The sequence below is a fragment of the Manis javanica genome, chromosome 4 (assembly GCF_040802235.1).
Source record: "Manis javanica isolate MJ-LG chromosome 4, MJ_LKY, whole genome shotgun sequence".
Classification (NCBI taxonomy): Eukaryota; Metazoa; Chordata; class Mammalia; order Pholidota; family Manidae; genus Manis; species Manis javanica.
The window spans coordinates 5161664-5189476 of record NC_133159.1 but is presented as its reverse complement, the minus strand read 5'-3'; the positions used below and the strand labels follow the sequence as shown (position 1 = coordinate 5189476).

The window sequence follows — 27813 nt, the reverse complement described above, 5'->3', positions numbered from 1 at the left end:
GGGCTCTTCCTGAGTCCCCTTCCTCCTGCTACAGAGGGAGTTGCCTACCCCATCCACCAGTCAGCCAGAAGACCCCCCAGAAGATAGATCTCAGAGTGGTTTAAGGGCAGCAGCATTCCTTGCCAATAACAAGCATTTCCCCCTGTGTTTTCAGCTCAGGGGTTCGTCCCTAATACCTCTCTAGGACTCAAATTTGGCAGGACAGAAATAAAAGCGACGCTGCTGCGTCTGTGAGTTGCCATCCTTCTCCTCGGATTTTACTGGTGCAGAAAGGAGAGCAGGAGCGGGGAGGTTAAGTGCCCTGGCGAGCGTGTCTCTCACGTTCAGTGCTTCGGTTCATGCATGTTCGCTTCGCAGAGGCCTATGCAGCGCCTCCCGTGCTGGGTGTCATCTGGGCCCCAGCTCAGATGACAGAGGGACCGAAAGGTTGGGTTTTGGCTGGGCCATGTGGCTTGTGATTGGTTCTGGGGGACACTGCACTGAAGGAGTCGTTTCAATGAAACAGAACAAGTGGTAGCCAGTCTTCAGAGAAAACAGAAAGCATTTAATCCTTTAATTTCTGAGATTTGAACTCACATCAGGGGTCCTTTAAGAGCTCTGTGAAGGAAGGTGCGTTCCTGCGCTCTAGACCCCAGGCTGCGTGTGAACTGCGCGGGTATCTGGGAAATACAGAAGTTACCAGCTTAGCAAATTATTTCTCATTCCACACAAAGATAAACTCTGTTCATTACACATGCCACACTCTGCTCTTCAGCATAAAAATCAGCTTCGGAAATCAGCTCATCTTCTAACAAGCACGGTTTGTCATACAAATGGGCCTGTCCTCAGTGAATCTCAATAGCAAGCTCTCCGTTATGTCAGCAACTTCCTTCAAGGCTTCCTGCCTCGGTCCCTGACCTGCACACGCTTCTGGCGCCCCCGAACCCAATCTGCTTCTGATGTTTAGTGCGTGTTTGCAAAAGCAAATGAAGTGGCATTTATGCAACACACTGGCACCTGCGTTTCTTTCACAATGAACAATTTCAAGCAATGTGTGAAAATGCAGGCATAAACATTTCTGACCCCAAAAACCACCTTTTGGTTAGAATCAAAAGCACCGAAGCCCTGACCAAGTAGGATACCCAGAATCTGAAGTCTAAATCTGACCCCACCCTCCTCCTGAAGGAGGAGAACCTGCAAGCTTCAGCCAGCACCACCAGGGGCAGGGAGAAGAGCGCAGGGGTTCTGAACGTGTGTCCCAACAGTCAGACATGGTCACGTCCATCAATAAAGGTGACCACCAGCAAGTGAGGACCTGAGAGATGCCCTGGGCCTGAATAGCATACCTGAGCTGACCCACTGACCGGGCATGGAAGTACATGAAGCCCCTTGAAGTCGACACCTTGGCCGAACATGACAATTAAATCAGTCAGCCAAGTGCCTAAGAGGACCCTCAAGGGCTGGGACACAGGACGGAGAGGTTTTATAGGAAGAGTAAAATGCCAGCAAAGCTCAAAGGGCCATCGGAGGAGGGTGGGCACAGATGGACAGATGGGACCACGGACAGCAGAAGGCAGCGTGAAGGGCCTGCAGGCCTGACAGGGGAGGAGGGGCCGCAGGGGGGCAGGGTCAGGGATCACGAACAGAGGGGCTGGGGCTGAGAGAAGATGAATAAGGGCAGAGAGATGTTGATTTGGGGGTACAATAAAAGCTCCCTGTTCTGGTCTCCCCTTCATCCGGGGGTCAGATAAACCACCTCTCTCCTCCATTCCCTCTATGAAACCCAGCCCTGGAGGCCCCTCTCCTGCCCGGGACTGGAGGGTGCAGGCAGTGTGGTGGAGTCAGTTCATACCCACTCAGGCCAGTGGCCTTTTCAGGTTTTTGAGCCACTTGGGTTGTTAAACCTTTGGTATCTTGAAACCAGCTGGGTGGGAGTGTTTCTACTATGGAATTCGGCAAATGCTGCAAGTCAGCAACCCTCCCCCTGTTGCTCGACACCCACCAGCACAGCCACCGCTCTGCGGGATCCCGTGCATGTCTCAACCCGTCTGCTGGGCTTCTATGTGCACCAACAGTCAGTTCTGTTCATTTCCAAACCTGTCTGTGCCAGTGGATTTCTTTTTTGTCATTGTGTAAATAAATAATATACAGAATAATGGAACGTGAGAATAAAAAGAAAGATGGTTGTTGTTTCTGTGGAAATTCAGTCAAATGCTTAGGAAGATTCAATACAAATGAGTTGCTTAAAGAATAAGCCAAGTGAGGATTGATTCAATTATAAAATATCTGTGGGGGGGGTCATAAAACTCTAGAAGGATTCTGCACCCCGACTGCCTCCCAAGTGGCCTTAAGTTTTCCTTCCCCTCTGAAGAAACCTCAGTTGGAAATCGTCTTCCAGGATACCCTGCATGTGAGGGATCACAAGGTGACCTGTGAAAAAGGACAGAACTCACCCACAAACAGCAGGCCCCCACTAGGGAAAACCGAGGTCACCTTGGCCCCAGGTCAAACGTTGGCGAAGCAATACCCACCCGTAAGTGACTTTTTAAAAGTAACTGATTAATGCCTCAACCCAGCTGGTCAGTGGTCAACCGCTAGAAGTCGTCTGCCAAGGGCGATGGTTGAAGGCCTGAGTAGAAGACGAGGAGCAAAATAGAGAGGAAGAGCCGGCCAGTGGGGCAGGGAGCGGGGACTCTGGAGGTGGGCTCTGTGGCGGTTGTGTCATGGGTCAGCCTGACCGGGCCCCAGCCTGCCCAGCGAGTTGGTCCAACATTACCTTGAGCGTTTCTGAGATGTCTGTGGATCAGACTACCCTCGAAACGGCAGATGAAGCAGATCGCCCCCCCTAATGCGGGTGGGGTCATGCAGTCAGATGAAGGCCCGAATACAGAAAGACTAACCCTGCCGTGAGCAGGTGGGAGCTCCTGCCTTGAGGTGGGACGTTGGTCTTTTCCTATCTTTGCTCCACAACTGAAGCACTGGCCCCCCCGGGGTCTCAAGCCTGCCGGCTCTCAGGCAGAGCTCCACACGGCCCCCCAGGTCCCCAGCTAGCAGACGGATCTCAGGGCTTGTCAGCCTCCAGTCCTGTGTGCCAATTCTTTACAACAAGTATATGTACCCCCCCCAACCACACACACACACCTCATTGGTTCTGTTTCTCTGGAGAGCCCTGACCAACGCCGAGGGCCACTGGGACCCAGCAGACGAGCCCCCCGACCGCTCGCCGGAGCTGGCCCCTGCCTCTCACGGTGGCCCTCTCCTGCCCCGCCCCCACTGTGGTCTGGGTGTGGCTGGCCTCACCAGCGCCGAACTCTAAGGATTAGTCAGAGCCTTATTCCCAGCACTCGGCATGGGTCAGGTACTCCACAGAGTCAACCAGAGAGGACTTGACAGAGGGTCCATCAGTCTGTGGCGTCAAATACTGCAAAAGGCCAAGGGGGGTGAGGCCAGAGGAGAGGACCCCACGCTGGGCATGCAGGTGGTCAGGCCACAGTGGGAGACGCAAGATGAGCCAGGAACAGTGGCTCAGGGGCCGAGCAAAGGAAAGCCCATGTGGCACAGGCTCCTGGGGTTGTCTCACTATTTTACCTCCCAGACAGTTCGAACAAAGGTACCATGAGCCAGAAACCCCTATGTCAGTGTGACTTCACTTTTGCCAGGCATTCGCATGCAAGAAGCACTTCCTTCTCTCTGGCTGTTATATTTCTGAAGCATAAAGTACATTTCTAAAGCGCAAGAATATCATTAAAGGTTAATTATGAGGAACTTAAAGGTTATTTTTGCATATCTCACCTCTTGGACAAAAGCCGCTTCCTCATTACCGTGTTAGAATATCAATTAATCTGAAAAGCATTTAAAATGCCACAAACTCTAACTTTATTATGATATCAAATCCCATGAACAAATATGGGCTGCCCTGCTCTGTGTGTGGGGGGAGGGCTGCCTGCGGCCCCCTTCCCCTCTCTGTACACCTGTAGCCACTGCAGCCCCAGGTCCTCTCCTGGAGACCACGGCAGTCGGGGTCAGAAGCTCTCTGACCAAGGGAGCTGCGTCCTGCTCTTCTCGCCTCCAGGAGCCCCTCTGGTTGCAGGGGCCACACAGGCCCGCCGGAGCACCAGGCCAAGGGCACACGGGGGAACCGCAGCCCGAGCCCACATGCGGGGGCTCGGCCCACGGCCAGCCAGGCTCCTCCGTCCCCCAAGGCCAGCAGAGCCCAGGGCCTCCCGCTGATCCTGACAGAAAAGGATGGTTCTGGCCTTAATAAAGTTAGACCGAGTTTCACTGAATAATTTATCTGCACACATTGCAGTTCACAGAGTTGCTGTTTCTTTCGCTGATGCTACACTTCCATGGGTGAGCCAGGGGGGTCCAGTGGAAGGACCAGGAGAGACGGGGCCAGTGTGCCCTGAACGGGGAATGTGAAGCTGCCTGGGGAGGCTTCCACCGGCAGGCAAAGGGTGGGGACAACGAGCCAGCACTCTCCACAGGGGCCGCAGCAAGGTGGGGCCCACACCCAAGGCGCCACCACCCCGGGCCCCGGCGAGTCCCGGAGAGAAGAGACAGACAATGGCCCCAAATACCCGTCTTCTCCGGGACCAGCAGGAAAAGATCCCCGGAGACCTGGCCCCCTGAGGGACACAGAGCCAGACGGGGGGCTGGTGGCCCCCAGAATGTGTGGCCACCAAGAGGGACAGAAGAGAGGGAGGGCCTCAGAGCTTATCAGGAGCAGCCAGGGTCTGCTGGGCCTCCTGGGCCTCCGAGGAGAGGGGGAGCCGGAACCCAGGGGCTAGACGCTCGGTCTGGGTCAGAAGATCTAAGGTCAGCATTCAGCTCCGCCCCTTGCAGACCACGTAACCCTGGGCAGGTCGTGTTCATTTTCCATCTGAAAATAGGGACCGTATCTCCATCTCTGCCACTTACAGCGATGGCAGGCATGAGAAGGCAGAGCCCAGCTCTCTGAGGAGTACACAGAACTGGCCCCAAGGTGGGTATTAGTCAGATCATCTGTAGGTACCTTGAGAATGACAAAGAAAAAGCCCATCTGTGCCTATAAGGGACACATGGCTCTAAGTCCTAAAAGTAAGAGAGCGGGCTTGAAAGCAGCCAGATGTGGGAGATGCCCGAAGGGCGGCAGCAACCAGCAGCTCAGCCCAGCAGCCCTGCAGCAAATGCACAGCTCCTGAAACACAGGAACACCCCCAAGCACCCCGCACAGCCTCCCCGATGCGGGGTCCTGGTCATGTGTTAGTAAGATACACACCCCCACTCCTGCCAGAGAGAGACCCATACACCCAGACTGCGAAGCAAAGATGTGTGAGGATCATGGTACCTGCCACCACCCATGGACTGCATTTCCTTATTAGCTCCTTTAATCTTTGCAGTAGCCCCAGGAGATGGGTATCATAGGCCCATCTGACAGGGAAAAAAAAATCATCTGGAGCTCAGAGAGATGAAGCAACGTGCCCGCTGGTCACTGGCTATCACGCATCCAACACCATCCCCCTAACTCACAGGAGGCAGAATTAAAAGGGACCCAAGTGTGTCTGTCTTGAAGTCCATGCTCTTAAAATCACACTAGACTGCCTGCTCACAGAAGCATTCAGAGGTTTTCTTCTCAACAGAAATTTCTATAAAACCAGTGACGATGAAGCCAGGACAATGTAGTGTGAGAGGCAGAATCACGCTCCTTAAATCTGGTCCCATACTAGGTGCTGGGACCTGTGAATATGTCCGGTTACATGTAAAGGAGAGTTGTGGCTGCAAATAGAATTAAATTTGCTAATCTGCCAACCTTAACTGGGGAGAGTAGCCTGTATTATCCAGATGTGATCATAAGGATCCTTAAAAATGGAAGACGGAGGCCAGAGAGGAGATCAGAGACACCAAGAGGCTTCAGAGAAATGCTGCATCTTAGGATGGAGGATGGGGCCCTGAGCCGAGGATGCCGGTGCCCCTCGCAGCTGGTAGAGGCAAGGAAATGGATTCTCCCCTGGAGCCTCCGAAGGAACCTGCCCACACCTTGATCTTAGCCCTGTAGGACCCACGTTGCCATTATACCTACAGAACTATAAGAGCATGTGCGTGTGTTGTTTTAAGCCACTAAGTCTGAGGTGATTTGTTATGGAAGCGATAGGACACTATTGTAGGAGGGATGGGTGTGGACGTAGGAGTCACATAACAGTCCCCAAGCTGGGAGGGACCTGGGGCCATGGTCTGCTGGCACAGGAAGAGGACCAACCTAAAGGGGGCACGGAGAAGCCCAGGTCAGCACCGTCCCTCTGGGATCAGAAGGCAGAACAACCTTCCTGAAAAGGCAGGAATCCGACCCTTCTAAGAACACCGGTTCATCACCCTAAGTGAGCAGCACCTGCCTGTAAAAACAGCACTGTCCTCCAGGCTGCTGATTAAATATTACAACAGGAAGACTGGCTCACCCCTGCAGTGGGGCTAAACAATTCACAGTGGGCTCACGTGAAAGAAGCGGCATAAGGCAAGGGGCTGGATCAGGTTGGCCGGGCCCGCATGAGCAATTCACCTATCAGGTCATTCTAAAACAAACGGGATGAGCTGTTGAAAGGATTAATTATGGGCTTCTCAACTCTCCTGAAGCACAGTAGCTAAAAATCATTGCAAATCGATGTCTGTTAAACTGCCTCTGAACATTCCAGCCCTTCGGGAAAAGAAACTTTTAAGAAAGTGGCAGGGGAGGGGGCGCAGGGGGGCTGATGGGTCAGGATACAGGTTTACATGGCCCGGAAAATGTGCTCTGCTCTTTGTTAACAGGATGCCCTGGAAGCTACTGGAAGCGATGGCTGGGTGGTATCCAGATCTCAGAAGCAAATTAAGCCAACATCTGGAGCCCAGGAGCATGCTCAGGAGGAAGAGAATGAATCACTTCAGAGTCAGATGAACTGGATGCAGAAACACCTTGAGCCTCCTTGAGCTCATTTCCACAATGACCGACACTCCCTTCCCAGGCTGCCACAGGCAGGAGAGCCTCTAAGGCCAAATCTGCCCCCACAAGGAACCAGACAGAAGCCCACCCACCAGTGAAAAGGCCAGGTCAAGCCAGCCCCACGCCGGGCTCCACACCCTACAGCTCCCCAGCCAGTGAATTCCCCCAACCTGGAGTCGGGGTGTCGGATCAGAAGGGAGGGCTGGGCTGCAGAATGGGGCCACCCAAAATTCCCCAAAACCAAGTAGTTGGTTTGCTCTCTCTGGCCAATGGGGCTACCCCTCTGCTCTTTTTGAGGGTGACATCTTGATTGGTGGTCTGTGGAGCCGTACCACAAAAGGCCTTTTTATAGATCACTCAGGGATGGCAAATGGATGTCAGCACAAGTGGTAGTGGCCTTCTGAAACAAGAGCTGTGTTAGGACAGCTTCTGAGGCTGGATCCAGCTCGTGGAAAACGGATCATGATTAGGGACGCTTGCTGTGGGGAAGCTGGGGTTCCTATGGCCAGGATCCTCACTGAACTTAAACTACCTGTTGATGTAACTGGCCTGTTGCTAGGCTATGGCTTCCACACCTTTAGGCAATAAGCTATTATTGCGCTATATAGAGAGCTGGCCCAGTGCTCTGGGCGGAGGCAGAGACGCTAGTGCTCAACCTACCGCCGGGAGAACAAGCCGGGTAATGAACCCTTTCACCCCAAAGAACGTTTTGCTGTCAATTTCTTTGGTCACACTGAATGCATAGCAAACTTGCCGGGGGCTGAAACCCATTGGCAAGACACTTGCCCTGGGTGTTGGTGAACCCAACAAATTCAGAATCCAGGATTTGTCATCCCTGAATCCAACTCAGACATTTTAATGCAAAGGAAACTGAGTCCCAGAGAGGTAAAAGCAGTTTGCTCCAGGTCAGACAGGAAGTGAGCGTCGCTGCCATGATTAGGGCCCAGCCCCGCCCCGCCCTTCTCATCAGTCTCCATGCAGCACATGATCATGGCGGGCAGCCACTCCTGGCACCAGGGACCCCTGCCTCCCCTCGGCGTGAGCTGGACCTTGTGGCTCACCCCGAAGAAGCAGATTTGGACAAAAGCGATAGGATGTCTCTTGGGAGATCAGATTCCCAAGAGAGCCTGGTGCTGGTCTTGCTCACCCTCATCCTCTTCTGACTTGCTCTGATAAAGCAAGCTGCCATGCTGGAGAGGCCCGTGTCGGGCCACCTCTGGCCAGTAGCTGGACAGGACCTGAGCCCTCACCCAACAGCCCCCAAGGAACGAGTCCTCCAACAAACACGCATGTGAGTTTGGAAATCTTGCTCGAGTCTTCAGATGGGTCGGCAGCCCCAGCTGACATGCGGGCTGTACCCCTGTGACAGATCTCAAGGCAGAGGCACCCAGCTGAGCTGTCCCGTGTTCCTGACCCACAGAAATGGTGCAATGATAAATATTTGTCATTTTAAGCCACTAAGTTCCTGGGTAATTTGTTACACAGCAAAAGATAACTAATACAGTGATCCATGAATATTTTTGCACAGATAAACAATAGAGTGTGGCCCTCTGAGCTTGGCCTCTTGTGCTACTTTGGACTCTCTCGGCAACCACCTCCTATTTGCAGTGCTATTCTCTGTTGAATGTTGTGACATGAACCCCCAGAGTTCTCGCGCCTCTTCCCTCTGTGAAACATGTTTATCCCGAGGATCATGTTTGGTAGTTGAGAATGACACGAGACTTCAGGCCATCATGCTGTGCAACCATGAAAACAGAAGCAAAGAACAATTGATCTGGGCATGTACAGAGCCCAAGGCCATGCGGACTGCCATTCTGAGCGGGTTCCAGTGAGACAATCAGAATGGATACAGGGGTAACACGAGGTCCTAATGCTCAGCACACTTCACTCCTTCCTCCTCATAACAACAGATACTGTTATAGTGCCGACTACACAGGTAATCGGGGAGACTGAGGCAGGGGGGCGAGGTAACCTGCTGCTGGTAAGCGGCAGAACTGGGATTCAAACCCAGAGGCTGACTCATGACCAACATCAGCACGGATTCTCTGCATTGGCAGCAGGGTTTCTCAACCTCAGCACAATGAACGTTTGGTGTTAAATAATTCTTTGATGTGAGGGGCTGTTCTGTGCACAGTAGGATGTCTACCAGTGTCAATGGTCTCTACCCACTAGATGCCAATAGCAGGCCTCCTCCCACTGTGACCACCAAAGGTTTCTCCAGATACCGTCAAATGTGCCGGGGGTAGCAGGGCATGGTTGGGCAGGTTGCCAAAATTGCCCCCAACACTGCTCTCAAGTTCAGCAAGAAGTCAGCATGATCCCAGTGACCCACCAGGGTGACCTTGCAAACGGTCGGCTCTGTTTCCCCTGAGCTGAGTGCAGAGGGACACACAGATGCTTTCAAATCGGGCAGATGAGTTCAAACCCCAGCTCGGGAAACTTCCTGCACTACCTAGACCTGCAGTGAAAGGGGCCAAGGGTGTGCCCTCAAGGGCAGCCCTGCCTCCTTATTCAGCCTCTGCCAGACACCCCCCTAGGCTGAATGCAGATGAAGACATCTGGGTGGCAGCCCCCTCCGTGCAGCTGTTCCCCCTGTCACACTTGGCTTCCATTCTGTGGCCCCTAGAGCCTTATGATCGTTTATGCCAAAGCCACCAATTAATCTGCTCAGTGGTTTCAGAAGGAGAAAAGTACACGTGTCAACCCCTGCTCCCTATCAGGGCACACCATATCCCCACCAAAGTTCACAGTTTTCTGATTGAAATTCACCCTTACAAATGTTGCTGTGCTGTTTTTCCCAATGAAATCAATTGAATCCAATTGATCTTGGCCCCATTTTGCATTCTTCCTACAGCTCCGTATGCATGTGAGCGCACGCATACACACACACACACACACACACACACACACACACACACACACACACACACACACACACACACACACACACACACACACACACACACCAGGCTCTCCTGTGTGTGCTGTCTGGGAATTACTCTCTAGTCTTCTCAGATATGCGTGACTTGTCTCTCCAATTAGATTAGGGGCCGTGTTTTCCATGTTTTTGTAGCGCACGGTGCCCCGCACAAAGGGCACTCAACAGAGGCTTACCGACGAACACTAGACATTAAGCAATTGCATTTCAGTAGCCCTTCTCCTTGGCCCACCTTCCATCCAACACCCCTAAGAGACAGGCTGTCCCTGGTGGCTTCCCCACCTCCTCCCCTGAGGCAGCACATCCCTGCACATGTTAGTGACCCTCTGAGTTGACAAGACCACTCTCCCAAACCAGACAGAACCCTGGTGCCCCCTGAGTCACAACCCAAAAGTGGAGATATTAAACCACCTGTCCGCCTGTTGGAATCCACTTTTCTGGGCCAATTAGGGGAAGTTTCAGGAGAGCAGGTTCATGAGATACAGCATCAAATGCCCTCCTCTGAAACGAAGGCTTACCAAGGATCGACTTCTTCAGAGCAAACCAGTTTTGCTGGAAAATTATAATGAACACTTGGTTGATGCAGAGAAAACAGTTCCACTGAGTTATAAATACTCCCAAGTGCCCCTCTACTCAGGGTGGTTAAAAATTATTTTAAAGCACAAAGACACTGAAGTTAGGGGAAAAAAGTATTCATATGTGAGCTGGAAAGACCTGAGCTCTCGTTCCAATTTATGTAGCTAATCAGCCAAGAGACCATGGGCAGGTAACAGCATCACTATGCCTCGGTTTCCTCAACCCTGAGCAGAGGGAGCTGGTGGGGCAGGAGAAGACGGCATTCGGCACTTGCTTCTCCACCCGCCAGCCCTTCTCAGTAGCCCAGAAGCACCGCCCACTTCTCGGGGCTATTTCAAGGACTGAGATTCCAGCTTTGAAGGGGCTTTGCAAGCAATCAACAGCCTATGAGGCCCCAAGAAACACTCAGCATCGGTCTATAGGTCGCTGCTGTAAGCAGCTTTACAAACTGACATAAACCAGATCTCAAAGTAATCAATATAGCTCAAAAATACAAATAAAAACTGAAACTGTAGTTAACCCTTGGCTGACAGCATAAAGAGCTGGGACACCCCTGCACACACCTCCCAAAACTCCATAGGAAAACCCAGTTATTTTTAAATCAACTTTGAGGCACATGCATCTATCATGTGTCATTCTTCCACCAGGATGTTCACCCTCAACATGTTTGGTTTGGGCTAATATTGAATCTTATAGTTTCTGGAAAAAACAACTGTGAAAAAAACAGCCAGATGCTCGCTATAAAAAAACCCCAGACCTCCTCCCAGCACGCCCACCTCCCAGTGCCCAGTGGGGACTGGGAACACAGAGGGGAGATCCCCAGCAGACTCATGGGATTTTCTTAAACTCATGGCAAGGTTACTTCTGTGCATTCAGACACTTATCCAGGTGATGAAGCCCGAACTTTCTGGCAGGGGGTAAACTCACAAAGCAATGACCTTAACTTAGTAAATTAACTCCAAAGCACAATTGTTTTCAATCTTCATTTAAAATCAGCCTTCGTTAATCTAGATTTAATGACATAAGAAATGGAAATTCCCTTAATAAAATAAGTTATGAATATTTATCATCCCATTTTACCTGAAAATTGAATAATTCATCAATTAACTTTACTATTAATTATTTAATGCAAAATTAATAAACTGCAAAACTCTTACGTATCTTTGCAGACCCTCTGGCACTGAGTAAGGAAATTAATCACCAGAGAAATGGTGCGACTACAGATAGTTCCAGACAGTCACCGGTGGGCGGCATGAGACTAAGGGTGGAATTTCTTCACCAGTGGCAGAACCAATCCGCTGACTCATAAGTGAAGGGAAAGATTTTTTACTTGTCTTGGAATTCTGTACCACAGCCAAAACAGAACTCAAAGTTTGGCAATTACTTCAAGAGAACATCTCCCCCGTCCATTCTCTCTGCCGCCCCTCATCAGCGTTGCCATCAATGTTTTTCTAACAGGTGGACAGGCCCGCAAGGTGACCTACTGCATCCCGCGAAGCCCCTCACCCCGAAGCCTTGGTCAAGACCCTTTTGAAGAGGGGGAACTGAGCATGCAGAGGTCAGGGTGGGGGTGGGTTAGGAGGAGCACAGAGTGTGAGGGGACGAAGGGACAGTGGGGTGTGACATCAGCCAAATGCTGAGCAGGTGACACTCTAGGGGCCCCAAAGCTTTGAGCTTAGAGCCGCAGAGCACCCAAGTCCCCCAGGCGGCCTGGCTCACGGGGAGAGCCTCAGGCTCCCCAGACGTGGTGTAAGGTCAGGTCATGCTGTGCCTTCGGAGAGGACATCTTCAGATGAGCAGTGCCTCGGTCTTCCCATCACTGATATGGGGTCTGCAGAGGCGGCGGGAGCTCCCGGGGTTTCTCTGCACTTCCATGCTTGTCCTTCCAGCTTATTCTCCACCCCAGGGCAACCAGGAGAGGCTGTTAATCGCATCTGCTGGTCTACCTGCCCTGCGCAGACCCCTCCCCTGGGGGGCCTGCTGCGTGCCCAGCATTATCCCCGAATCCGGGTCTACACAGCCCTCCTTAGCCTCAGCCCCCCTGTGTCTCCAGCTCCACCACTCATGGCCATCCACCCTCACTACCTTGGGGGGCAAGGACTTTCTGTGGGGTCACAGCTCCACACTCCACACCCGCCTGCCGGCAACCCACACCTGCCACAGCACAGCTGGCACTGCCGGGCTTCCTCCTGCCCAGCTCACCCGCTCCAAACACACATGGGCACACACACGGGCATGTGCACACATGGGTTCACCCAGGCATGTGCACACACAGGCACAAGCACACACTCCTGCTCACACACAGGCATGTGATACACAGGCACACATACACTCGGGCATGCTCACACACGGGCACACACATACATACAGACACAGTCACACACATGCACACATGCTCACACACTCATCCTTCAGGTCTCTGCCCACACTTTCCCCACTGGAGGGGCAGCCTCTCCCTGCGCCCATGCCTCCTGGCACTCCTCAAAATCGCCTTTCCTATAAATGCTCTGTCTTACTCACCACCACATCCCCAAAGCCCAGCACAGCACCAGGCACCCTGCGAGCAACCAGAAGTGCTCACTGAACAAACAAGATGAAGGGGGGCTCACCAACAGTGACTCACGGTGACAATCTGGTGTCATGAATCAGAATGAGAGGCGCCACACGTTTAAACTCATGGGAGAAGACCATGTGCCTTCCCCACATAGGGACCCCCCCAGGCCCCAGATCAGAGGGGCAGCAACTCACAAAGCTGGTGTGAGCCTGTGGCAGAGGAGGCCAGATATGTGTGCGTGTGTGAAAACCTGTGGGGAAGGCACGCACAGGCCGGGCTCCTGGAGCGAAGCCAGCGCGTCTCATCTGTTTGCACACAAGTTTGTTCTCCCCTGATTTCACTGCCTTTCTCTGCAGCTTTGCCCTTAAGCCTGGCAGCCGTCCGGCACCTCCCTCCCGGCGCCAGCTGCCCTTTTACACGCACACCACCAAAGTCCTATGGCTTTTTCCAGACTTCCCAGAAAACACTGTCCTGAAATCCCCCAGCCCTCATCAGGCCAGGGAGGGGACCGCAACCAGCAGCCCAGAGGCTCCCAGCCGCCAGGCCCCTCCGCCCGGCCTGGGCTCCCTCCGCCCCGCAGTCACCTCTAACGAAGCAGCTCCATCAGGAGCAAGTCCCTCCCCAGGGCACTCAGGGCAGCCAGTACAGAATAATTTATTTCTTCTTTTAGGGAAGATTTTATGTATTTCATTCCCTCTTATGAAATCGTCAGATGGAAAGAAGGAAACTTTTCCCAGATAGTTTTTTCTTACAAAAGAGAACAATGACTGAAGGATCAGGGTGTGTGAGTGTGAGTGTGTGTGCACATGCATACTGTGTGTATGTGGGCATCATGTATTTGTACATGTGTACATGTATGTGTGTGTGCACACTGTGTTTCCATGGGTGTGTGCGTGTTGTGTGCATGTGCATAAGTGTGTGGTGTGTACATATGGGTATATGTTGTATATGTGTCTGTCCGTGTATGTATCCATATGTATGTGTACGTGTCTATAACTGTGATTGTGTATATTTGTGTATTGTGTATGTATGGTATGTATGTAAACACACACACCACACAAAACACAAGCTCATGTGGAAGGTGGGATATGCAGTAGTTAGAGAACCAGAAGGTTTTTTTGCCTTTGTCTTTGGTTTATTTTGAATTTTTTAAAGCCCCATAACAGAGGGCCATGGAAAGTGTAATAGCAAAGACAGTGATGCCTTCTGACCAGACTGAGACCGGCCCGGAGTCTCCAGCCCACAATTCCCAGCTAATTTGGGAATTACGCATTGCACAGAAAATCATGAATGGCAGAAGTGGTCAACCTCAAGAACATGCCTTCCCACCTTTCAACGCCACCAGCCATGGGACGGCTCCCCTCCCTGCTGTGGTGCCATTTCTAGATCAGAGCTGACGCAGAGGGAATAGCACTGGTGCCAGCCCAGGCCCGTTACAGAAATACCAGGCGGTCCTGATTTCCCAGATCAGGGGAGGGAAGCAAAGATGCCGAGGATCAGCTGGTGGACGGGCGGCAGAATGAAATGCAGCTGCAGCCTGGACACTGGCAGGGGCGGAACACCTATCGACTTGGGTGAACTCAGAGCCAGTGAACTCCCTCATCTTCAGAAACAGTCCTCACCGCTCAGTAGTCCTGCCGCAGGCATCATCCTGGGGGTGGCCCACAGTCAGGGTGCTCTAGCACCCATCTTGCATGGCAGGCAGGCCAGTGAGAAGCTCCCAACATGGCAGACCTTGGTATCATCCAAGGAGACACGGTGACCGCCACGTAGAGACGGACGGCATCCAGAAGCTGTTGGCAGGTGACAGGCTCGGCACACTGGCTGGCCTGGCAGCCCCAGCATCCCTGAAATTCTGCCCGGGCAGAAACCACACCATGCCCTGTGTGACTGGCAGAGGCTCTGACCCTGGGTGATAGGGTGGGGAGGCGGGGAGGCGAACGCTGGGTGGGATGTCCACCAGGACACGTGCCTCTGGGGAAGCCTTGCTCACCGGGGTGTCTGCATCTCAACAGCAGAGTTTCTTGAGCACTGAGTGGTTGTGCATTTAGAAACCTCAAACCTGCAGCATGAAGCATTTCTCCTTGAAAAAGAGAGAGAGAAAAAGCAAAAAGCAAGAGAATGATACAGCAGGTAAGACAGAGTGGGCCTGAGGGAAGGGCACGAGGAGACAGAGCCGGTGGCGAGAAGAACAAGCACAGCACCTCCCAAAGGATGACAGAGAGGGACGGAACCAGGTGGGAACCCTGAGGCCAGAGCAAAGAGGAACCGATGCGAGAGCAGGTCAGAGAGGGCAACGCATTCTCGAGAGACGGGAAGCACACACAGGCTGGTAAGGGACACGGCAGAACAGAAGCAGCTAAACCCACGTGCCCCAGAGGGGACGCCAGAACAAGCCGCTGTGCCTGCAGAGCCCAGAGAGCCTATCGCACCGGACTAGTCAGGTGCCAGGGAAGCTAGAGATCAGCCGTGGGCGGGAGGCGCGAGGGGCTGCCATCTGTGCAGGAACAGTCAGACCTCCGCAGGGCCCCCCATCTGCCCTGAGCAGCCAGGCGTCCAGCTGGCCTCTGCCCCCACTGGGGGCATTTATTCTCTGGAGAAAGAGACCCTGAAAGACTGCAGACGTGGAGACAGCAGAGGAGAAGCAGGAAACATGGATGTAAACCAGGAGAAATGAGTTAATGGTGAAGTTCCAAGCTCCTCCCCTGCCTGGGTCCCGACCCCCAGCAGACAAGCCAGCCCGGCCCACTGGGCAGCATATTGACAGATACTTCTCTGAAAACTCAGATGGCACCTTGAGATGCTGAACGTCAGAATACCCCAACCAAAAGCTGGCTACCTCCATGAGCAAGCCCTTCCCCGAGGTGAGGATAAACACGGTGGGTGGTATGGAGGAAAACATCAGAACTAAAAGAATTGAGTGCGGCCACTCCTGGGAAATAGGGCTGAGCTGCCCGGGGAAGAGAACTGCTATTTTTTCTCACAAGCCTATTAGGACCATTCGACTTATTAAACTAAGTGCATGGATATTTTTAATGAAAATAAAAACAGTAAAAGAAAGTGGCAGGAGCCAGAAGCTGGTAGCTGCACAGCCCAGGGAGACACAAGACAGATGTCCATTCCCCTCTCACGGCTTCCTTTCAGGGAGGGGGCCAGGGACTGGCACTCCTGGCGCTCAGAGGTGAGGAGGGACATGATGCGAGCTGGCTCGGCTGGCCATTCCGTGCCAGCAAAGACACAAGAGCCCCATGTGTGTGACAAACTCCCCCTGCCCACCTGCAAAGAGGGCAGCATGTGCAGGCCACGCAGCCCTGAAACGCAGACAGCCCGCGTCTCCCTGGGCACCACCTCGGCGCCTCCCACCCGGTGCTCAGAGAGGAGGTGGTGAGGCAGCCTCACTGTCTCCTGCTCTATCTCCTCTGTGTTCTGTGATTCCAGATAATGAACTGGAATCTGGGACAGACCCACTTCCGAGACTAGGGATTTCCCACCACCATTGAGACACCAGACACGTTATCAGGATCCAGGTCACAGCTAATTCCCTGTCTCATCTGCAAAGAGAAGAAACGACAGGACCCCCAAGGCAGACGCCTTCTGGGGAGGTCCCCGCGAGTCTGGAGCCAGCAGGCAGCCCACCGTGAGCTCCCCTCACGCTACATTTGCTCTTTGGTTAATGATGAGAGTTTGGGCCTCGTTGAGGATTTGCTCAATATATTAGGCAAATACTGAAATAGATGTAACATGACACATCGTTAATGTTAATTTAATAGCAGGTCCCCAATTCAGCACAATGCAAAGGTCACCACATTGAAATGACTACTGGCCCAGTTTATTTTTTCTTTACAGTTCTAAAGAACAGAGTTCCCAAAATGATGATGGTATAAGGATTCTGCTTCCAAAAGCATCCCCTACACACACACACACACACACACACACATTTTAAGTGTGCATTTCTGTGGCAGTAGGTACATATACATGGTTGTGCAACCATCCCCACCATCCATCTCCAGAACTTTCTCATCTCCCACACCAAAGCTCTGTCCCCATTAAACACCCCTCTCCAGCCTCTGGCGCCCACCACTCTACTTTCTGTCTCCACGAATCTGACTTCTCTACGGGATGCACAGTATTAATCCTTCCCTGACTGGCTTTTTTCACTTATCAGCGTTTTCAAGCTTCATCCAGGTTGTAGCAAGTGTCAGGACTTCATTCCTTTTTTTTTTCTGGAATCTTTTAATGATCCAAATGGGATCTCCAAGGATTTTTGCAATTCTATTCCTTCTTAAGAAGAGACAGACAACAAGCTCATGATGAGAACACGGCATCCAGGTGCCAGGCAAGGGCTTCCCACTGGGAAGGCCCAGAGCAGACAGCCCCTCTGGAGCTCTGGGAGCCTGGGAGGAAGAACAGGGTGAGAAAGCAGAGGTCGAGGGCTTGTCCGCCTTCCGGCGAACCCACCACCTGGCCCGGAAGAGCCAGGGGGGAAGCAAGGCTCATCTGGGGCCTGGAGAGCCGGGAGAGAGGGCCAGCCTCCCAGGGACCACTCAGGTCTCCTGGAACTCGGGTCTTCGTTCTCTTCTTTCCTTCCAGACCCCCGCCCTCTACTTGGCCATTTTACTGCTTATTGACCAAGAAGCACTGAGTGTTCATTACAGGAAAATTCTATTACTAGACCTTTAGTGCATCAGTATTCAGGTGCTATCTATATAAATCTAATTAATTAATTAGATAATGAATAGCATTTCCAGCCTCCCTCTAACCAGCATACACAGGATTCCAAGGAAAGAAGTGTTTTTTATTCCTTCTTGAGCTTTGCCTATTCCTTCCAGGGAAGGTTGCACATTTCCCAGGGGAGGAGAAGTAAATGATCAGGATTGCTAAATTTTGCAGCCTGCCCGCCTGTGCTGCGCTCGTCTCTCTGCCCTGCGGGGGAGTGTGCAGTAGTTCTGCACCACCCGCTACTGGGGGGCTAAGTCCAGTTCAGAGGGACGGCAAGGCAGCCACCTGGCCAGCACACCAGAGCCATGCTCACCGGCAAAGGAGGCCTGGCTGGTGCCCAGCTCTCCTCGGTGGTTCGAAGTCAGGGAGATGGGAGGTGGAAAGGAATGGAGGAACTATTTATTGGGCCGCCTTCAAATCCCCATACCCACTACGTGCAGGTGACGTATAGCATAAAAGCTGAGATTGTAGGCTTTGCAGAAAGGTGATCCTGGACTCATATTCCAGTTCCACCGCTTGCTGTGCAATCTTGGACAGATCCTATACCCTCTCTGCATCTTGCTGCCGGGCGGGGTTGTTGAAAGGGTTTAAAAGCACAGCACGGGACCCATAGAAGTGCCCCAGAGCACAGCACTGAGTCAGTTAGCAGATCCTAAGGGGAGATAAACAAGACAAAAATAAAACAGAGCAAACCCGGGGCTCTTCCCTCACAGCACCCCGGGCTCACAGTTCCTACCTCAGTCGGGTCCATTTTACAAATATTTACTGAGATTCTACCAGGCGTCCAGCACCGTTCTAGGCCCTGGGTGTCTGGCACCATGAGCATGCCAGGCTACAGAGCCCTGTCCTCATGGCACTCCCACTGTGGGGGAGAGGAGGTCAGATGATAAATAAATGAATTAGACAAATAATGGGGAAACGTGTCATGGGTCAGAGTGTGATGAACTCTCTAGAGAAACTCAGAACAAGAGGAGAGGAAAGGGAGTCCAGCTGAGCGGGAGGCCGTGGCTTCTGATCGTGTGTTCAGGGAAGACCTCACAGCGAATGACACCCGAATCAAGGCCCGGAGAAGGAGCCGAAAGAACATTCTAGACAGAGGGAAGACGCCCTTACTTCCAAGATTCTAAATTCACCTGGTGGGGTGGGGGAGTGTGCAGCTCCCTAAGGGCTCCAAACGGTATTATAGTGCTGAGCACACAGCAAGTGCCAAATAAAGACATCCAGAGGGTGATTTTCAAACTGCCGTTTCCAGAAGGCCCCAGTTGCTGATAATACAATGTGGGCTGTTTAAACATTCAACAGTCCTGTCGTGGTGCGGTTGCCACCCGAGAGGCCCCCGGCCCTGGGAGCCGCCATGTAGCACACCTCATTATTAAACAGGTGAGCGGAGCTCCCGGGCCCTTCTCTGTAATCAGGGCAGTCTCTTAGCAAGGGCTATATTTATAACCCCCAGCCACCAGCAAGCCAGGGAGACAAGGCGTGGGTCCCCCTGCGGCTCCTATACCAACATCTATATGGGAACTGATTACAACAATTAATTTAATAGGGATTCCTCCACACAAACAATGTATCATTTTATTAGGAAACTCTATAAATGTCAGTGGTGCAATTCATTTTTATTAATTTTCTAAAATGAAATTAGCAGTGGCGACGGCGGCAAACAGAAGTTGTATTGCCTTCTCATTCAGCAGAGTATTGGTGTCATTAATTCCTTAATACCAGGAGGCTGGTTTGTATGAACTCAGCAGTTAACTGTACCAATTAATTTCAATACTAGAGACAGGAGGGGGGACCCAAACTCAACTCAACAACTAATTTAGGAAGGTCCTTGAACAGCCACAGCAGCTCTTCCTACTCTTGGGACAAGAAGCTTTCAAGTGTAAACACAAGGTGGGTATTACAGTACTAATAGGAAACATTGTCTTCACCCTCTGCCTTTAGGAAAGAAATTCATCCTTCCAAAGCCTGGAGAAATTTGGGCAGGTGGCTCCTGACGTCAGCCTCCAGCAGCCCGGGGACGGCCCCTCGCAGATAAGAACAGTGAAGTCCCCGTGCACAGACACAGACCCTCATAGCATGCCAGGCAAGGTCCCAAGTATCCCATTCGATCCTCTTAATGACCCAATGAGGACGGGATCAACATCAACTCCATTTCATACACGAAGAAAAAGTGGAGCTTTTAAAGGGGCTGAAATGACTTTCTAAAAGTCACAAAACTATCGAGTGACAGAGCCAGGGCTCAAACCCATATTTGTCAGGATCTGAAACCCACATTCCTTCTCTTCTGCCGTGCGCACCCTTATGCATTGGGATGGGAAGTCTCTTGGCTCTATTTATACTCCAAAAAGTCAAGTGAGTCAGGCATGACCATGAGTGACATTCACTCCTCACCTGAAACCCAGACTCTGAAAGTGGAAACACGAGGCCAAACTCCCCCCTTGAAAATTCTATGCTCTGCAGTCAAAGGGCAGCTGATGCACAGCACGTGTCTGCTCGTCCAAAATCAGGCATACGGCCTGGGATGTATTCCAGAGAATCTCACTCTCCGGTTAAAGAGGAGCTCTTTCCTCCCACTTAGATTCAAGGAGTGTTTCATCCAGGAGTGAAGGGCATGTAGAGAGCCTGGAGGCTGCTTGAGATGACAACGCTCATAGTGCAGAAGCAGAAATCAGACAGACGTCCTCCCCACAAAGAAACTAGGGCAGCGGGTCTCCAAGTCTCAGACCAGCTTCATCCCCTCACCTGGGAACTTGTCAGGCCCCACACCAGGACTACAGAGTCAGAAACTCTGGGGGTGGGGTCTAGCAGGGTAGTTTAACAAGCCCTCCAGCTGATTTTGACACCCACTCAAGTATGGGAATGACCACCTTGGGAGAAGATGCCCCCGAAAGAAAGGAGAATGCAAGTACCAGGCTCTGCATGATCGGGGATATGGCTGTGCCCACCACATGGCGAGCATTCGATCTCCACTCCACCCCTGCCCACAAGCTACAGAAAAATGTCCTTCCGGCCCCACTCGTATTGGGCTTCGCCACAGGAATTGTTTTGGCGAAGGGATTTGTGAGCAGGTGTGACCTATGATGACACATTCAGCAGGGGTTTTCTCTGCCTACATGGACTGCTTTGGGCTTTTACATCTCTGCTATCTTCCATGAGAACCAGATGTCCCAGACAGTGGGGGCTTACTCAGCCTGGGCCCTACAAGAAAAAGATACATGGAGCAGTCCTGCACCCAACTCAAAGCCACAGCCAATCCACAGACCTGTGAGCAGGAAATAAAAGTCTGTTGTTAAAAGTAAACTAAGTTTGGAGATTATTTCTCACATAGCATTATCACCGCAAAAGCTTACTGATACAAACCATTTGATTTTGTAGCAAAGGAAATCACGGCCCCAGAAGACTGAGGAATTGAGGAACTCCTGCAGAGGGATTCAGAAAGAAAGGCAAAATCTCAGAGCCAGCCTCTGGCCCCACCTGGGGGTGTCGACCTCAGGAACTGCCCTCCCTCTCCTCAGATCCTTGGATCTCCTCCCAAATGGAAATTTTGTGCCCTCAGTGAAAGGATACTAACCAGTAAAACCCTAAGCCTAATGAAGTAATATTTTAAAGTAACTTCTAGAATGAGTAAATATTCTGAGGGATAGAACCCTCCTTCCTCCCCGGCTCAGAAAGGTTGAACAGGTCACAGCTCTTTCCACAGTCCCAGTTAATGAACCTGGAGAATTTGGAGCTTCTGCCCAAAGTGAAACAGACTGGGCATTCCACCTCTTACTCAGACCCACAGCCCAGTCACCCTGTAAGCAACACTCCAGTGAACACTGCCTAAGCTAAGAAACACCTGCCTGTCACCACTAATAGAAAAGGGGTGGCAATTGGAAGATCACAGCCACATGTTTCTGAAGTTCTAAGATGTAACACACCAAAAATAAAAACTGAGAGCTGGGAGGAAAGAAGAGCCTGCCTTTAAAATAAGCCTTAAGTCCCACTTCACCACTCCACACAAAATAATATCATTTGCACAGGCAGAACCCAAGTCGGCTGAACCTTCGCCAATTCCCTCTATTCCCAAGTGGTGAGAGAAGTTCAGTGTTTGTGGCAGTTGGCAGGTTCAAGGACATTTACTGCATAATAACCTGCAAGCAGCTGTGGCTTCTGACTCGGGAGATTGTCTTCCCACCACCAAGAATAACTTAACTTTCAGTTTGTATAGCACGTTGAGATGAAAGTGGACAGTCAACTGTAGTTTCCCTTTTAGGAAGTAAGTTTCTAAAGAACACTGGTGGCAGGTGGGCACTTTCCCAAAATAAACTTCCCCTGACATCCCTGCCTGCCAAGGCTTTCAAAGCCCCGTCTGCAGGATCCAGTGTTAAGCTACCAGTTTCAAAGTTCCAAGTGCGCTGTTTTTAAGCCACCTGACTGCATCACTGCCGCGGCCTCAGGTCAGTAAATGAGACCTCAATGTCACAAGCTATCACACGCAACATGGCATTTTCAACTTGCCCGTGAATTGACTGGCCAAATCAGGTAATCAATGACAATCCATCCATTCACTGTACATATTTGAAAAACTGCAAGATCTGGGACATTACCTTGTCTTAGGGGATGTGGTTAGCCATTCTTCGTGTTTCTCAAATGTTATTAAATAAGCTGCAATTTCCTGAAACAGAAGAATAAAAAGATAATAACAACAATTAGCTCACGTTGGCTCCTGAGAGGTAAGCAAGTTTTTGTTGCATCCCAGCTGCTGTCCTCGTTTGGGAGCCCATCTCTGCTGGAAAAACACTCGCCTTGGACTGTGTTTCTATTTTGATTCTTTTTTTTTTCAGGCCCCTTCCATTCAACCAGCCACAATAATAATCAAAGCACTGGGTTTCAAAAGATGAGTCCGTGGTAAGGACAAAGATATTTCTCTGTGGGAGGAAAACATCAGACACCATTTCAGACTCTAAATGTCACTAATTTGAAGGAGGGACAAGCACATGCCCACAACAGGTCTCCACTCATGCAAGGGCATAACTGGAAAGTTTAGTCTGTCTTCTGAAGCTGGACTAATCTTTCATCAATGTCACAAGAGACGCTGCATTCTCTCAGCTTGATTCCCACCCTCTGAGTCAAACACACAAAGATTAAAAAGAAAAGAAAAGATAAAGCCATATTCCAGAAAGAGAGAGAGAAGTTAACCTTTCCCCACTTCTGATAACTTAATCTACAGAGCGGCACTTGAGAAAGAAGAGCAATGTCAGCAGAGTTTAAGGCAAAGAGGGAGAAAAAGTGGGCACCTAAAGGTAAATTAAATATTTATAGACACAATAACATTCAATGCAGATAGAATTACTGATTTATTAATAATTTCCATAAAAAGCCAGCGGGTGACATCGACATAAGTCATTGCTCCAGCTCTGGGGCATGATATGGCCCATTACTTCCAGCTCCAAACAGATCTGCTAACATGAAATTGGCAGGGATTGTAAGTTAAATTAAGGTTGGACTAGTACACATTTCCACTGATCTTGGTGATGATACAACTCAGAGCTGCTGCCCTTGACTATCAGAAAAATGTGCAGAAAAGGCCTCCGCCTCAACTTTCTCTGCAACCAGGGTCCTGGGAGGCTCCGTGCAATGCAGCAGCTGCTCTGCGCAGAGGTTTGTGGCTTCCCCTGCAGGTGGCCTCCTCTGGGCTTGGACATAATGGAGCTCACACCTGTGACCAGAGACACTAACCTGGCCTTGAAGAAAGAAAAGAGACTATTGCCCAAACCAGGCAAGCAGAGCAGATGAAAGTAGAAAACACCACCCATGCCGCCAGGTAGGCAGACCACCAGCCCGGGTGGGGAGCAGGGTCTCATCTAATCGTGGAAACCAGCCACCCCACAAGGTTGCTGGTACCCCAGAGCCCAGGCCACCTCACTCCAGGAGCCTGGACCTTTCACCGAGAATCTGAGAGCAGAACCTGTGGCAAACATACAGCTGCCTTGTGCATGCGATTCTGTCACTGCCTGGAGCTGAAGAAGCTGGCCAGCCAGCACATGGCTCTCTCCTCCCTGAACCTGCTCATGTCCCATCTGCTCTCCTTAGAACATGCCTCCCTCAGGTCCCATAGGCAGGTGACGCCTCCTGTGGCTGGCCCTCCTGACTGCTCACGGCTGGGTTGGCTGCCCATCCTACGTGCTCCCGTGGCACCCTGCACCTCGCTCCAGTGCATGGGATTGGTCGCTCTGCCTCCTAATTGCTTGTTTATTTGGATGGCAACCCCCCCCCCACTACATCACAAGCTTCTCAAGGCAAGAAATATGTCATCACTGATGTATCCCCAGGACCTAACGGTGTCCTGATAAATGTTTGTAAGACAGATGGATGGGTGGGTGGGTAGATGGGTGGAGGAAGAGCGGGCATCGTACAAATAACTGTGTGTAGGTAAGTGAGCATGTGTGTCTGTGTGCACGTGTTCGGAGTGTGTTGTGTGTTTGCATGTTTATTACTGAAGGCAGTTGAAGCAGCAGCAAAAACAACAGCAGCAAAATCCATCAGTTCCTGGATGACCTTCACCAGCAATTCCATCGACTCTAAGCCGCTGTGGGAAGCGACATGGTAGCGTGGTTGATGCACACGCTTCAGAAGCAAGCAGACCCGGCTTCGGGCGGCAGCTCTGCCGCGTATTAGCCGTCTGATCTTGAGCATGTCTTAGCCTGTCTAGACCTAGGTTCCTCTGGAGCCGAGACAATACCATGTCACGGGGCAGTCACAAGCAGCAACAGTTCTTAACCCAGTGACTAGCACGGAGCGCTGCCCAGCCACCGCGGCTACCATTACAAGGCCTACACGGCGCGAGCCACCTGTCTAGAAGCCCCTGATGAGACAGCACGTACCAAATGGCCCAGCTCAGAAGCTGCCAGCACTGCTGGGCTCACCTTCATCCAACCCCACCCTCCACCCACCTCCACACCCCTCTGCCCACAGTGGATGGTAACACTGCAATGACTGCTCAGCGTCCACTGGGGTCAACTCTTCCATTCATCTGTTGGTGCCCATCTGGTTTCACGAAACACAGAGCAGACAGTGGCCAGAGTCCCTAAGTGGATAAAACAAGGCATTTATCATGTGCATCAGCCCATCTACCTGCATTTCGGAAGACTTACCATCCAGATGCACCGTCTGTGCCAACTGGAACCCCTCAGATCTACGCCCTTGCCCAGGATCATGCTGAGAGCTACGTGACCCCTGCTGGCCCAGAAGGATGGCGTCACAATCATCCCAGCCACATCGAGATTTATCACAGGGTTCCAAAGACCCAGATACCCGAAGAAGACATTCACGGACATCCATCAGCCAACACTTACCCCAGCTGGACAGGTCCCCCTACTGCTACCCTCCTTCAAAGGAAGAAACCTCCGTGGAGCATTCATTGCACTCCATATTTACTCTACAAATATTTACTGAGCACTATATACCTGCCCTTTGTGTCTCTGAACAAGTCAGTGAACAAGACCACTTTGAAGCCTGCCCTTGAAGAGTTCATGGTCAAATAGGGAATGGAAATAAGTCAACATGACAGTACCACATAGGCACTAGAACAGAGTCAACCATCCAGTCAACTCTGCAGCCAGACCCAGAGGGTCATCTCAGGTGCCTGAGCTGCTGTGCAAGCAGGCAGAGGCCTTGGGAAGTCACACTGATTGTGAACTGCCTTTGAGCACTGGCACCTGCCCCCTCCACCCCCAGAGTAACAAGACACCTCCCACACAGAGCCATGGGTGGAGCACACAGCCCACTTCCGAGCAGCCTTTCTGGGCAAGGAAACCAAATGCTCAAACCCAAGCTGTGCTCCTGTTGGCCATGCTCCAGAGCTGGATTCTGCCCCCAGGGAACGTGACCATATGGTGCCTGGCTCGCATCTGGATGGCACCACTGGGTCAGCTGTCTGCCCAGCCTGCCCAACCCACTCCCCTTATCCAGGCCTTGGTCCACCTGGTCATCAGATGGACAGGCCATGGGCCAGACCTGTCTTCCTAAAGCTTAGGAATTTTGGGGGGAAATGGATATGCACATGCCAAAGAGCCACACAGAATAGCAGATGCCAAATACTGAGAGAAAAGTAAGAACCATCAAAATCCAGAGTGAGAAGAGTCAGCTGGGGTGGTTGTGGGGGGAAGCGGGACTTCATCTGTGCCATCATCACCACCACCATGGCTAACACTGGTGGAGTGAAGTCTAAAGTGAGGTACTGCTTAGGACTTTACAGGGGGCATGGCGCCCATTTTACAGGTGGGGAAACTGCGGCACAGAGCACTTGGGTCACATAGCTAGTCTCTGTAGCACCAGAGCCCACGCTCGCCACCACTGTTCTGAATTTGTCAGAGAACAGCTACGATGTGCTCAAATAGAGAAAAGGAAGAAACCCTGCAGATGGAGAGCCGTGCTCCCCCCAGGGCAGGGTAACAGCCTCCTGCCCCCCACTGGCCCAGGTCTCCCCAGTGCCCCGCCTGCCTTCAGAGGCCAGGGGGAGCCAGACTGAGCACCCGTCAGTGGCATTCTCTCTTTCCAGCAGGATCAAGCTCACTTCCACCCAAAAACCCTCCTGTGATTCACAGGATCATCTGATTCAGAGACAGGAAAAACTCCTTATCTCCAGGAACCATTTGTTTAAAAGTTCTTACAACACAAACAAAAACAGTCAGAAAAGAAAGATGCTCTAGCGGAAGAGAAGAGGTTGAAAAACAAGACCTTCAGCCAACGGTCTGGCTTCCTGTTCTTCCCCCAGAGCCCCGCCGACCTAGGGCCCCGAAGGCCACGGAAACGCAGATCCTGGCCGTGCCACTTTCCCAGAGCGGGAACCTGAGGCACCGAGAGGAGAAGGGACTTGCCCAAGGTCAGCATGCTTGTGCCTGAGCCCAGCCGGGACCCAGGGTTCCCGACTCCCAGAGCATGCCTGATCCTTCCCTTCTACCCCTCAAACTCAAGTCTGGCTCAGGAAATTCACAGAATGCTCAAAATTAGAGAGTGTACCCCAAAGAAGTGAAAACAGAGACCCAAGCAAAACACTACACGTGGATATTCACTGCACCATTATTCACACTCACCAAAAGTGGAAACACCCCAAGGGTCATTCAATTTAGGTAAATAAACAAAATGTCATATGTGCAGAGTAGAAGGGTATTCAGCCATAAAAAAGGCTGTTCTGATACACACCCCAATATGGACGAACCTTGAAACATGCTGAGTGAAAGAAGCCAAAGGCCATGTAGCACGTGATTCCATTGATATGAAGTATCCAGACCAGGCAAATCCAGAGATAGCAGGCGGGTGGGTGCCAAGGGCTGGAGGAAGAGGGGAGGGCGGGGTGACTGTTAACAGGTATAGGGTTGCCTTTTGGGGGACAAAAATGTCTGGAAGTAGATAGAGGTGCGGGTTACACACATTGTGGATATACTAAGTGCCACCAGAGGTAAACCGTATGAGTACAAACTGCAACAAAAAGGAACAAGGGGAGGGGACAGCCGGCTAGGGGTGGTGCCGGGGTAGAGAGAGTGCCAACCCCCGCCCCCGGCCCCCACCGGCTCCCCACTCCCTTTGAATCTCTCCTCTTGGATGCTAACACTGAAGTAAAGCTGAAAAGAATGGCCTGGCTGTCAACATGAAGGAAATCACTGCAGGCTCCAAAGCAAAGACTGTCCAGCTTGCAGATTTTAAATGTTTAGTTTGTCCTTTGGATGTTCAAACAGAGGAACTGCGGCCAAGGTGTGATGTCTGTGTGGTAGAGTCCCATGGGCCCTCGCATCTGCTTGGCATCGGGTCTGGATCCTGCAGCCCCTCCTCAGAGCCCTGAGCCCAGGGAGGAGCACAGAGGAGGCAGGACTGAGGGGCAGCACAGCCCCACACCTTATCACGAGCCGTGTCGTGGGGCATCGCCCCATCCGAAGGCATGCTGATCACTTACCACCCATCTGCCAGGCGGGGCTGGGCCTGTCAGCCCTGGGGGGGTCAGGTGCAGGGCTGTGAAGCCCATTTCAGTGGAGAGCCACCTGTGAGCCAGCAAGACTCAGGGCCATCCCTGAAGGCTGCCCCAGGGCTGGCAAGGGAGAATGCACGGGGGCA

At 51.8% G+C, this 27813-nt stretch overlaps 1 protein-coding gene across 13 annotated transcripts in view; it reads right to left on the bottom strand.

The window, feature by feature from the left end:
- Window positions 1-27813, bottom strand: part of CAMTA1 (calmodulin binding transcription activator 1) — an 806010-nt gene that overhangs the window by 517481 nt on the left and 260716 nt on the right. For 12 of the 13 annotated variants that reach the window (XM_036999801.2, XM_036999802.2, XM_036999803.2 and 9 more), the window contains one exon: window positions 22311-22378. In XM_036999801.2, coding sequence (XP_036855696.2) covers window positions 22311-22378 — 68 coding nt within the window. Of the gene's footprint in view, window positions 1-562; window positions 660-22310; window positions 22379-27813 lie in introns of those variants that run through there. The other variant, XM_036999812.2, reaches the window with a different exon arrangement.